This window comes from Mobula birostris, chromosome 8, assembly GCF_030028105.1.
Source record: "Mobula birostris isolate sMobBir1 chromosome 8, sMobBir1.hap1, whole genome shotgun sequence".
Lineage (NCBI taxonomy): Eukaryota > Metazoa > Chordata > Chondrichthyes > Myliobatiformes > Myliobatidae > Mobula > Mobula birostris.
The window spans coordinates 53,599,562-53,612,254 of NC_092377.1; the positions used below are offsets into that span (position 1 = coordinate 53,599,562).

The window sequence follows — 12,693 nt, forward strand, 5'->3', positions numbered from 1 at the left end:
TCATCATTTAATACTACTGTAATTAGAACAATAAATGGGGACTTAACTACATCATACTTTCTTGTTCTACTGCTTATCAGAAATAGCAGCCCATTCATTTTGAAAGAACTCACAACTTCATTAGAAATGGTGAAAAGAACTTGATTTAAAGGGTTGAAATAAAAACACACAGTAATTTCTACATGTGGTTTATATTCTGGATATGTGGGGCAATAACATATAGAACATAAAGAAAACATATTGAAAGCAATCTATAGAAACACAATCCATTAGTATTTGGTGACCTATATTTAAAATACTGTTCTTGCTGACTGACATAAAACTTTTTATTATTTTTCACTTAAACAAATCCTTGATTTAACTCACCAGAATACTGCAATATGGAACTAGCAGAAAAGTACAAACACTCTAAAGGTTAAACATAACAGGGTAATACTGAAAAACAAAAAGATGTCACGAATGAAACTGTAAATGATATAAACATGGGGGTTTCTTTATAGAATAATGATGATTCATTTGGTTGTTGAGTGAGTGAATCAGTGATACCTTCACAGTCTCGCTCAATCTGCCCATTGCAATACAAAGCATCAGAAATCAGATCCGGAAGCCTTCCATTCAGGTCCACTGAAGCCAAACAGCCTTGAAATCCCTCCTTTGATGCCACTAGCTTTGGTAATGTTTTGTACATGTCTTTGGCAATCCCTCCAATATACAAGTCCCCTATGGATTACAGAAATAGAGGTGCAATTAATACATTAGAATGTACTAAATGATTCTATATGATCATACTATATTCAGCATATAATCAAAATCAATAATACAGGTTATGGAAAGCTTGTATTTTCATACAAATCAAACAGGTCTCTGACCATTAAGTACTTACAGTATATGCACTAATCTTACAGTATTCTCAATCCACCTCATATTAACTACCACTTCCCTATCACACAACAGCCCCCTGTCATTTTTACCACCCATTACACGAGAGTGGTGGGTGCGTGGAATTCACTTCCGGCAACGGTGGTGGAGATGGATACAATACGGTCTTTTAAGAACCTCTTAGATAGGTACATGGAGCTTAGAAAAATGAGGGCTACGCACTAGGGAAATTCTAGGCAGTCTCCAGAGTAGGTTACATGGTCGGCACAACATTGTGGGCTGAAGAGCCTGTAAAGTGCTGTGTATTTCTATGTTCTACGTTCATTATTAGCTGAATAATCTGCCAGCACACACATCTCCGGCATGTGGGAGGAAACTGGAGTACCCACAGAAAGCCACAGTCAGAGGGAAAACATACAAACTCCACATTGACAACAGCAGACTTGTAACATAATGACTAATAGTTTAGCCACCGTGTTGCCTAGTGGTCATGCTATGCTCACACGAGTGTTACAGTTTCTACAACAAAAATGCTGTGTGAAAATTCTGCTTGAGCTTCAGTTGCAAAATAACTTAATTAAATAACTGCATACACTTGGAGACACCATACATCTTTACTGTGGGTCGATCCGCAATGGACAAGATCTTTGGTCTCTGCCAGCTTCAAGTAAGGTGCCAAGAACAGCAAACAACATACTGACTCACATTTGTGGATCTCACCAAATCTTTTCACAGCGAAAGCAGAGAAGGTTCCATCCCAATACTGGAAAAAAACTGAGGCACTCCCCAAAGATCCTCAATCTTACTTTTTCCTTTAATGTTGACATAGGTGGGAGCATACAATTTAACAGCTTTACATCTGATGGCTTTCAGATGAAGAATGACATGGAGGAATGTTTTGGCCACTGCCATTGCAGCTTTGTCCCTTGATTTCTGACTTATACTTTCCCTGCAGTCATAGATGGAATGTGTCTTCACACATGGTTGAATAAGCAGCATTTCAATCTATTTGTACTGAAGTCACTAACAAAATTGAAACTAGACTTAATCAGAAAACCCATCTGTTCAGATAACACTACACTACTTCTCTGGACAAAACAATAACTTCTGCAGCTCATGGATACTCATTGCCATCGCTGCACAATTTTCCCCTTCATTATTAGTATAAATATATATTAATGTCAAAATGTTGTGTCTTTATCCATAACATGATTCTAAAATACTTGACTGGAAACAGTCAATAAATAACTGTAAGCAACACACATAAAAGTTGCTGGTGAACGCAGCAGGCCAGGCCAGGCAGCATCTGTAGGAAGAGGCGCAGTCGACGTTTCAGGCCGAGGCTGTTAGTCCTGATGAAGGGTCTCGGCTTGAAACGTCGACTGCACCTCTTCCTACAGATGCTGCCTGGCCTGCTGCGTTCACCAGCAACTTTTATGTGTGTTGCTTGAATTTCCAGCATCTGCAGAATTCCTGTGTTTGCAATAAATAACTGTTTTGAGTTTATTCTGACGATAACAAATTTATTCTGAGCATTGGAAACACTGCACTACTGGCTTTGACTTAACAACATAGTGGGATGTCAGAGTAACAAAATCACCTTTCAGGCCAAATTGCAGATCTATGGAGATCTGCACGTTTAGAATATTGCCATATGGCATTGAAATATTGAAATATGGAAATATGGATTACTTAAAGCTGCCAACAGTAAAGGCTCAACAACATGAACCCTTGATGTTTGCAGCATATCCTTGGATTCTCACATGTGGAAAAAGTATCCAACACAAATGCCTGCACCAAAGCAGGCGTGCCACGTTTCTCAAATTTCTCCAAGCAAAACACATTTCGTTGGCTCTGGCACGTGAGCAAGATGGAAGATAACCATATAGTCAAAGATATACAATGTTGGGAGGGGGCCTGAATTGAGATAATTGGAGGGTGTCCATTTCGAGAATGTTGGTGAAAGTTTAAAACATATGTCAGCTTTCAATATTGAAAATGTTGATGACAATAGTAAATGGCAACATGAGCTGTGGTGCGGGATAAACTATTATGTTAGATAGGTCACAGATCACCCAGCATCATTTGCCTCCCAGTAGTGACATTTGTCACAGACTTGCTATTTCAGTAATCTGTATATGAATAGAAATGTAAGACACAATCTGAACTCCATTTCCATCCTCTCTCACAGAGGGAAAACTATGCCATAAAGACAATTATGCACCCAATGCTAAAGCAGTTCTGTAATGACGAAGCTGGTGACTAGAATTGCAACTGTCAAAGCAACAATAAATGAGCTAAGTTGGTTTCCACATGGGAAAAAGTGACAGAATGTGAACAATATTAGGAAAAAACATTGTGTTACAGATTGCAGTGTAAAATTCAATAGTTAAAAAGTTCAGGTTTTCTATTCATATAATAGAAGTACACTGAAACATCAATAACTTTCAGACGATTATTAGCTGTTGTGCGATTTTCACTGGGTGAAGAGACGAATGGTTCATTAATTTTAAACACCTCTAAGAACTGATTGATGACCTTACTCTGCTGAACGTAGGAACTAAAGCTCTCAGACACATTATAGTTTATTTCATTGGGGAAATAATGCTAGCGTAAAGGCTATTTTGCAAGGCTGCTGCCTGCACTGGAAGCATTAGCAGATCTTGTATAAAGGCAATTTGAAATGTAGTAATAACCTGCTGTATAGTTCTGAACGCCAAGACAGATATTAACAAATGGATATAGAGAGTGGTAATTTCTTATCTTAAATGTGTGTTGCCTTCATTACAGCTTCACTCTTTTAAGGTAGAAAATGGAAGAAAATGCTTTTCACAGAATGAAACACATGTGGCCAATTCTTTCCATCTGTAATCAGCAGCTTCATTAAGAACAGTCAAATTTTTCTATAGAACCTTAGTAAGTCTAGCATTTCCTGCAAGTGTTGCTACTCCTGGAAATCCACGATCTATCAAGAGAAAGATGGTGCTGCCTCTGCCATTAAACTCCATTGCTGTGGAGCCAAGTGCCAAGCTTGGTCTTACTGGGTACTCATTACATGGGAGAATTAGTTCTCCCACCTGGTGCCAGGTCAGATCAAGTGGAGAGTTCGAGTCTCCACTGACTTGAAAGAAGTTAGATGCAACAGTAGTGCACAGTGGCATTTTGATCAATCATATAAGATAAGTCATATTACAATATATGATTCATTTTACTTCATCAATTAACATGCATGATGTACTGTGTATATTGCAATATACTCTGAGCAACAATACAAGTGGGCACATTTGAGGTGGCAGCCGTTGTCTCTGCTGAAATCCTGTCATCTGTTTCATTAAGTATTATCCAGTTTGCCAGTAAAGGATCCCCAGTGTCAGAAGTGGTTCTTATCCACAAAGTAGTTGCACAATTAATGCACTGCTGCACTGCACTAGTTTTTAATCACTTTTTCAGAGTATTCAAATGTAAACGGACAGCACAATGACTGATCAGAAATTGAAAAGGAATGGTGTTGCTCGTATCAAAATCTAAAAATTAAAAATGTCACAAAATGTTATTATCTATAAAATGGACAATAACAAACTGGCAATACACTTTCCACCAAGCTCTATTTTCCTACTTTGCTGTAATCAAAATGTTGCTCTGGAGAAGTATAGTGTTTGATGTTGGTGAATTGAGCCTTCACCCAAAATTAAGAAGAAGAAAAAAATCACTACAAAAAAAAAATAAGATGTTGTTTAACAAAATCATTTTTTTTCAAAATCCTTGGCCTTATGGCACATTGCAACCTTTTCTACCCAGATTATGCTGATATATTATGCTTATTGTTCATCCAAGGCAAGAATGAGCCTAGTGGAGATATGTTAATAGATTAATAGGGAGCTATTACTGATAAGGATGCTTAACTTGTTATTTTGTTCTTTATTAGGAGCTTATGAGTCAGATTCAGTTTCATTTATTTATCACATGTACATCGAAACACACTGTGAAACATGTCATTGAATGACCAACACAACCTAAAGATGTGCTGGGGGCAGCCCATAAGTGTCACCACACGTTCTGGCACCAACATGGCACGCCCAAAGTGTTAAGTATTAAAAATGGAAAGGACAGAGAATCACAGCTCGCTTGTGTTCATGCTACAACTTAGAAATTGTCAGATTGATCACAGAACTTAACATTTTTCAGACCAGCAATATCTGTAATAAAGTAACAGTAGCCACCCCTATCTAGATCAAATTCTTCACATTTCCACTGCCTGAATACAAATTATTTGGAGACAATTCCTTTGATGCACTTATTGTTTCTTAAATTGTTGTTTTAAGTTCTTTCTAAATTCATTTATATTGTGAGTGGCAATTACTTTCAACTTAATACAGTAAACAACTATAAATTCATTGTGGAGTATAACACAGATTCTGCCAAACTGGTTCAAGTCTGGTATTACAGTTGAAGTCAGAAGTTTACATACACTTAGGTTGAAGTCATTAAAACTCATTGTTTAACCACTCCACAGATTTCATATGAGCAAACCATACTTTTGGCAAGACATTGAGGACATCTACTTTGTCCATGACACAAGTAATTTTTCTAGCAATTGTTTACAGACAAATTATTTCACTTTTAATTGACTATATCACAATTCCAGTGCGTCAGAAGTTTACAAATAAAATCAAAAGAAATCTGCCAAGACCAGAGAAAAAAAATTGTGGACCTCCACAAGTCTGGTTAATCATTGGGAGCAATTTCCAAACACCTGAAGGTACCACGTTCATCTGTACAAACAATAGTACACAAGTATAATCACTATGGGACCACGCAGCCATCATACCGCTCAGGAAGGAGACGCATTCTGTCTTCTAGAGATGAATGTACTTTGGCGCGAGAAGTGCAAATCAATCCCAGAACAATGGCAAAGAACCTTGTGAAGATGCTGGAGGAAGCAGGTAGACAAGTATCTATATCCACAGTAAAACAAGTCCTATATCGACATAACCTGAAAGGCTGCTCAGCAAGGAAGGAAGCCACTGCTCCAAAACTGCCATAAAAAAGACAGACTACAGTTTGCAAGTGCACATGGGGACAAAGATCTTATTTTTTGGAGAAAAGTCCTCCGGTCTGATGAAACTAAAATTGAACTGTTTGGCCATAATGACCATCGTTATGTTTGGAGGAAAAAGGGTGAGGCTTGCAAGCCGAAGAACACCAGCCCAACCGTGAAGCATGGGGGTGGCAGCATCATGTTCTGGGGGTGCTTTGCTGCAGGAAAGACTGGTGCACTTCACAAAATAGATGGCATCATGAGGAAGGAAAATTATGTAGATATATAGAAGCAACATCTCAAAACATCAGCCAAGAAGTTAAAGCTCGGTCACAAATGAAGGTGAATGAGCAAGTGCAGCAGGCAGTGAAGAAGGCTAATGGAATGTTGGCCTTTATTACAAAGGGAATGGAGTACAAGAGCAAGGAAATCCTTTTGCATTTGTACAGGGCCCTGGTGAGACCACACCTGGAGTATCGTGTGCAGTTTTGGTCTCCAGGGTTAAGGAAGGACATCCTGGCTGTGGAGGAGGTGCAGCGTAGGTTCACTAGGTTAATTCCTGGGATGTCCGGACTGTCTTACACAGACAGGTTAGAGAAACTGGGCTTGTACACGTTGGAATTAAGGAGATTGAGGGGGGATCTGATTGAGACATATAAGATTATTAAGGGATTGGACAAGATAGAGGCAGGAAATATGTTCCAGATGCTGGGAGAGTCCATTACCAGAGGGCATGGTTTAAGAATAAGGGGTAGGTTATTTAGGACAGAGTTGAGGAGGAACTTCTTCTCCTGGAGAGTTGTGGAGGTGTGGAACGCGCTGCCTCAGAAGGCAGTGGAGGCCAATTCTCTGGATGCTTTCAAGAAGGAGCTAGATAGGTATCTTATGGATAGGGGAATCAAGGGTTATGGGGACAAGGCAGGAACCGGGTATTGATAGTAGATGATCAGCCATCATCTCAGAATGGCGGTGCAGGCTCAAAGGGCCGAATCGTCTACTTCTGCACCTATTGTCTATTGTCTATATTGTCTATAAATGGGTCTTCCAAATGGACAATGATCCTAAGCATACCTCCAAAGTTGCGGCAAAATTGCTTAAGAACAACAACGTCAAGGTATTGGAGTGGCCATCACAAAGCCCTGACCTCAAACCGACAGAAAATTTGTGGGCAGAACTGAAAAAGCATGTGCGAGCAAGGAGGCCTACAAACCTGACTCACAAACCTGACTCAGTTACACCAATTCTGTCTAGAGGAATGGAACAAAATTCCAGCAACTTATTGTGAGAAGCTTGTGGAAGACTACCCAAAACGTTTGAGCGAAGTTACACAATTTAAAGGCAATGCTACCAAATACTAACAAAGTGTATGTAAACTTCTAATCCATTGGGAATATGATGAAAGAAATAAAAGCTGAAATAAATCATTCTCTCTACTATTATTCTGACATTTCACATTCTTAAACTAAAGTTGTGATCCTAACTGATCTAAGACAGGGAATGTTTTCTAGGATTAAATGTCAGGAATTGTGAAAAACTGAGTTTAAATGTATTTGGTTAAGGTGTGTGTAAACTTCTGACTTCAACTGTATATACAGTAAATTATTTGGGCCAGTTGATCTATTAAGTTCAGCCAATGCAATATTGAATTGGAATTGGTTTATTATTGTCACATGTACCAAGAAGCAAAGAATAGGTTGTCTTCCATGTTGTACATGCAGATCAAATCCAGAACAACATCAAAAAACTGCAGGAGGAAGAAGGTGCAGGTCTATGAGCCAGTTTTCATTAGAGGAATGGAGGTGGAGAGAGTTAGTAGCTTTAAATACCTTGGTGCTAACATATCAAAGGATCTGTCCTGGGACCTGAAAGTTAGTGCATCAGAAAGAAGTCACGGCAGCACCTCTACCTTCATAGAAGTTTGAATAGATTTTACATGCTACCAAAAAACTTGTATCACAGCCTAGTATGGAAACATCAGTGAATAGGAATGGAAATGGCTACAGAACAGCATAGATACACCCCAGTCCATCACAGGCAAAGGCCTCCACACCATTGAGCACATTTAGAAGGAGCACTGACACAAGAAGGAAGCTTCCATCATCAAAGATCCCCACCATTCAGGCCACGCTTTCTTCTCACTATTACTATCGGGCAGAAGATACAGAAGCTTTAGGTCCCACACCAGTAGGCTGAGGGACAGATATTACCCTACAACTATCAGACTTCTGATCCTGTGTGGATAACTTCATTCATCACAACTCTGAACTGATCCAATGACCTACAGACTCACATTCAAGGACTCTTTACAGCTCATGTTCTCCAGTATTATTTTTTATTAGCACAATCTTATTTTGTCAGTAATTTTTACACATGTTTTTGTAAATTCTCTAGTGTTTTGTTACTTTATTGTAAATACCTCCAAGAAAACGAATCTCAAGATGGTATCTGAAAACATGTATTTTGATAATAAATCTATTTTGAACACTGAATTAAGTAAAACAATAACAATGCGGAACAAAGTATAACAGCTACAGGGGCAGTACAGTGCAGGTAAACGGTAAAGTGTAAGATCTTAACAAGATAGATTATGAGATCAGGATAGGGAACCATTTAACAGTCTCACAGAGGTGAAGCTGAAGCTGTCATTGAGTCTGGTGGTATGTGCACTCAGGCTATTGAAGAAGAGGGGAGAAGAGAGAATATCCATGGTGGGAAGGGCCAGCTACTTTACTGATGCAGTAAGAAGAATAGAGGAAGTCTATGGAGTGGAAGCTGATTTCTGCGATGTGTTGAGCTGTGTCCAAAACTCTCTGCTGTATTTTTTCTGCTCATGTGCAGAGCAGTTGCCATTCCAAGCCCTTATGCATCCAGAGAGAATTCTTTCTCTGGTGCATTGATAAAAATTGGTAAGAATCAATGACGACATGCCAAGTTTTTTTTTTAGTCTTCTGGGGATGCAGAGGCATTGATGAGCTTTCTTGGCTCTTGTCTCTGCACAGTTAGACCAGGACAGGCTTTTGCTGGTGTTCACTCCTAGGAACTTAATGCTCTCAACCCTCTGAACAAGTGTATGGGAGTAGAGTAGGGGGCTGAGGACACAACCTTGTGGAGCACATTTCTTAGAATAATTGTGGTGGAAGTGTTGTCTCTCCACACTGATTGCAGTCTGTTGGCAATATGACATATTTTCTATGATCTACCAGCTATTTTGAGAACATCATTGAATTAATTAATTAATAAGTAATTAAGTTATTTTGAGTCTCAAAAAAGTTGGTATTTACTGATTTCTCTAATGTCATTAAACATCTGCTAAAGAGATAGTTGGGAGTTATACTTTGTTAGCATCATCAGTAGGATGACTCCAGAAAAATCTAATTAATCAAAAACTATTATCATTCATGGCTAGACAGTCACTTTCCTGTAAGGCATTTCTCAATTCTAGCAATTAAGTCATTGTTTTCCACATAATTTTAATTTACAATTCAAAAGGTTATCTGAAATGCTAATTGTCAACATAGTATTAGTTCTCAGCGCAAAAACAGGGAGAAGATAGCCACATTCAAATGTTGAAAACAGATCAAGGCAAATTCTGGGAAAAAAAATCCTGTTTGAAGTGTCATAATGTGCAAGAGGGTCAGGAATTTCCATAGGCTTTTGATAACGTCTGAATTCTATCTCCATTACAGTTTGCCATTACCAAGGTTGTAAGCAGTGAAATCATTGAAGGGTGAGGGATATAAATGTGCCAAATATTGCTTCTAGTTTACGCTTTCTAAGATGTCTGTGCTAGACATGAATAATAAAATACAGTCATTGCAAAAGATTTCAGCTTGTTCCTTTGTTAATTTACTACGGAGGAAATTACAGCAACAGGTCGTTTGATGGAAGGTGACGAAAAGGCATGTAATTCCTTGCTGAACAAGCTCTTGTGAAGTAATTTCTCTCAGATTTTGGCAGGTAGCACCTGGAACACCTATAAATGATTTTGGTGGCTACCACCAATTGAATCTTGTTGGCAAATGATTACTCAATATGGTGTCATTCGGACATGAACCAGAAACATGATTGAATTATTAAAATAATGTTCCCAAACATTTTACGAGGTAGCTTGCTTCAGCTACCTAATGTCTTTCAGAAATATCTGGCAGAATTGACTTAGCGTTACAGATACTGTCACATTTTTGTCACCCTATTGCTGCCAGTATTAGAAAATCAGAAGCCGAAACAGAATCAAGTTTAATATCACTGGCATATATTGTGAAACTTATTAACTTTACGGCAGCAGCACAACAAAATACATGATAAATAAATATAGAGAAACAGAATTATATTAAGAATATATATAGAAACATAGAAAACCTACAGCACAATACAGGCCCTTCAGCCCACAGATTTGTACCGAGCATGTCCCTACCTTAGAAATTACTAGGCTTACCTATGGCCCTCTATCTTACTAAGCTCCATGTACCTATGTAAAAGCGTCTTAAAAGACCCTATTGTATCCGCCTCCACCACCATTGCCGACAGCTCATTCCACGCACTCACCACTCTCTGAGTAAAAAACTTACCCCTGACATCTCCTCTGTACCTACTCCCCAGCACCTTAAACCTGTGTCCTCTTGTGGCAACCATTTCAGCCCTGGGAATAAGTCTCCGACTACCCACACGATCAATGCCTCTCATCATCTTATACACCTCTATCAGGTCAGCTCTCCGTCGCTCCACGGAGAAATGGCCGAGTTCACTCAACCTATTCTCATAAGGCATGCTCCCCAATCCAGGCAACATCCTTGTAAATCTCCTCTGCACCATTTCTATGGCTTCCACAACCTTCCTGTAGTGAGGCAACTAGAACTGAGCACAGTACTCCAAGTGTGGTCTGACCAGGGTCCTATATAGTTGAAACATTACCTCTCAGCTCCTAAATTCAATTCCACGATTGATGAAGGCCATTACACCGTACACCTTCTTAACCACAGAGTCAACCTGCGCAGCTGCTTTAAGTGTCCTATGGAGTCGGACCCCAAGATCCTTCTGAGCCTCCACACTGCCAAGAGTCTTACCATTAATACTATATTCTGCCATCATATTTGACCTACCAAAATGAACCACTTCACACCTATCTGGGTTGAACTCCATCTGCCACTTCTCAGCCCAGTTTTGCACCCCATCAATGTCTCGCAGTATCCTCTGACAGCCCTCCATTCTATCCACAACACCTCCAACCTTTGTGTCATCAGCAAACTTACTAACCCATCCCTCCACTTCCTCATCCAAGTCATTTATAAAAATCACGAAGAGTAAGGGTCCCAGAACATATCCCTGAGGCACTTGACTGGTGACCAACCTCCATGCAGAATATGACCTGTCTACGACCACTAGTGCCTTCTGTGGACAAGCCAGTTCCGGATCCACAAAGCAATTTCCCCTTGGACCCCATTCCTGCTTACTTTCTCAATAAGCCTTGCATGAGGTACCTTTCAAATGCCTTGCTGAAATCCATATACACTACATCTACTGCTCTTCCTTCATCAATGTGTTTAGTCACATCCTCAAAAAATTTAACCGGGCTTGTAAGTCATGGCCTGCCCTTGACAAAGCCATGCTGACTACTCCCAATCATATTATACTTCTCCAAATGTTCATAATTCCTGCCTCTCAGGATCTTCTCCATCAACTTACCAACCACTGAGGTCTATCATTTCCTGGGCTATCTCTAATTCCTTTCTTGAGTAAAGGAACAACATTCGCAACACTCCAATCCTCCGGAACCTCTCCTGTCCCCATTGATGATGCAAAGGTCATCGTCAGAGGCTCAGAAATCTCCTCCCTCGCCTCCCATAGCAGCCTGGAATACATCTCATCCAGTCCAACTTGATGCTTTCCAAAAGCTCCAGCACATCCTCTTTCTTATTATCTATATGCTCAAGCTTTTCAGTGTGTTGCAAGTCATCACTACAATCACCAAGATCCTTTTCCATAGTGAATACTGAAGTAAAGTATTCATTAAGTACCTCTGCTATTTCCTCCGGTTCCATACACACTTTTCCACTGTCACACTTGACAGGTCCTATTCTTTCATGTCTTATCCTGTTGCTCTTCACATACTTGTAGAATGCCTTGGGGTTTTCCTTAATCCTGCCCACCAAGGACTTCTCATGGCCCCTTCTGGCTCTCCTAATTTCCTTAAGTTCCTTCCTATTCGCCTTATAATCTTCTAGATCTAACATTACCTAGCTCTATGAATCTTCTGTAGGCTTTTCTCTTCTTCTTTACTAGATTTATCACAGCCTTTGTACACCATGGTTCCTGTACCCTACCATAACTTCCCTGTCTCATTGGAACATACCTATGCAGAACTCCACACAAATATCCCTTGAATTCCATATTTTTTGCTGAGAACATCTGTTTCCAATTTAAGCCTCCAATTTCCTGCCTGATAGCCTCATATTTCCCCTTACTCCAATTAAATGCTTTTCTAACTTGTCTGTTCCTACCTCTCCCCAATTCTATTGTATAGAATTATGATCACTATTTCCAAAATGCTCACCCACTGAGAGATCTGACATCTGACCAGGTTCATTTCCCAATACCAAATCAAGTACAGCCTCTCATCTTGTAGGCTTATCTACATATTGTGTCACGAAACCTTCCTGAACACACCGAATAAACTCTACCCCATCTAAACCCCTTGCTCTAGGCAGATTCCAAATGATATTTGGGAAATTAAAATCTCCTATCACGTCAACTGTGTTATTATTACACCTTTCCAGGAT

The 12,693-nt window shown here is 39.6% G+C and overlaps 1 protein-coding gene across 1 annotated transcript in view; it reads right to left on the reverse strand.

Annotated features, from left to right (window-relative positions):
* nrxn1a (neurexin 1a) overlaps positions 1-12,693 on the reverse strand; it is a 1,764,001-nt gene that overhangs the window by 750,824 nt on the left and 1,000,484 nt on the right. Inside the window, exon 17 of the mRNA XM_072265192.1 lies at positions 547-720. Within this exon, the coding sequence (XP_072121293.1) occupies positions 547-720 (174 nt within the window). The remainder of the gene's footprint in view (positions 1-546; positions 721-12,693) is intronic.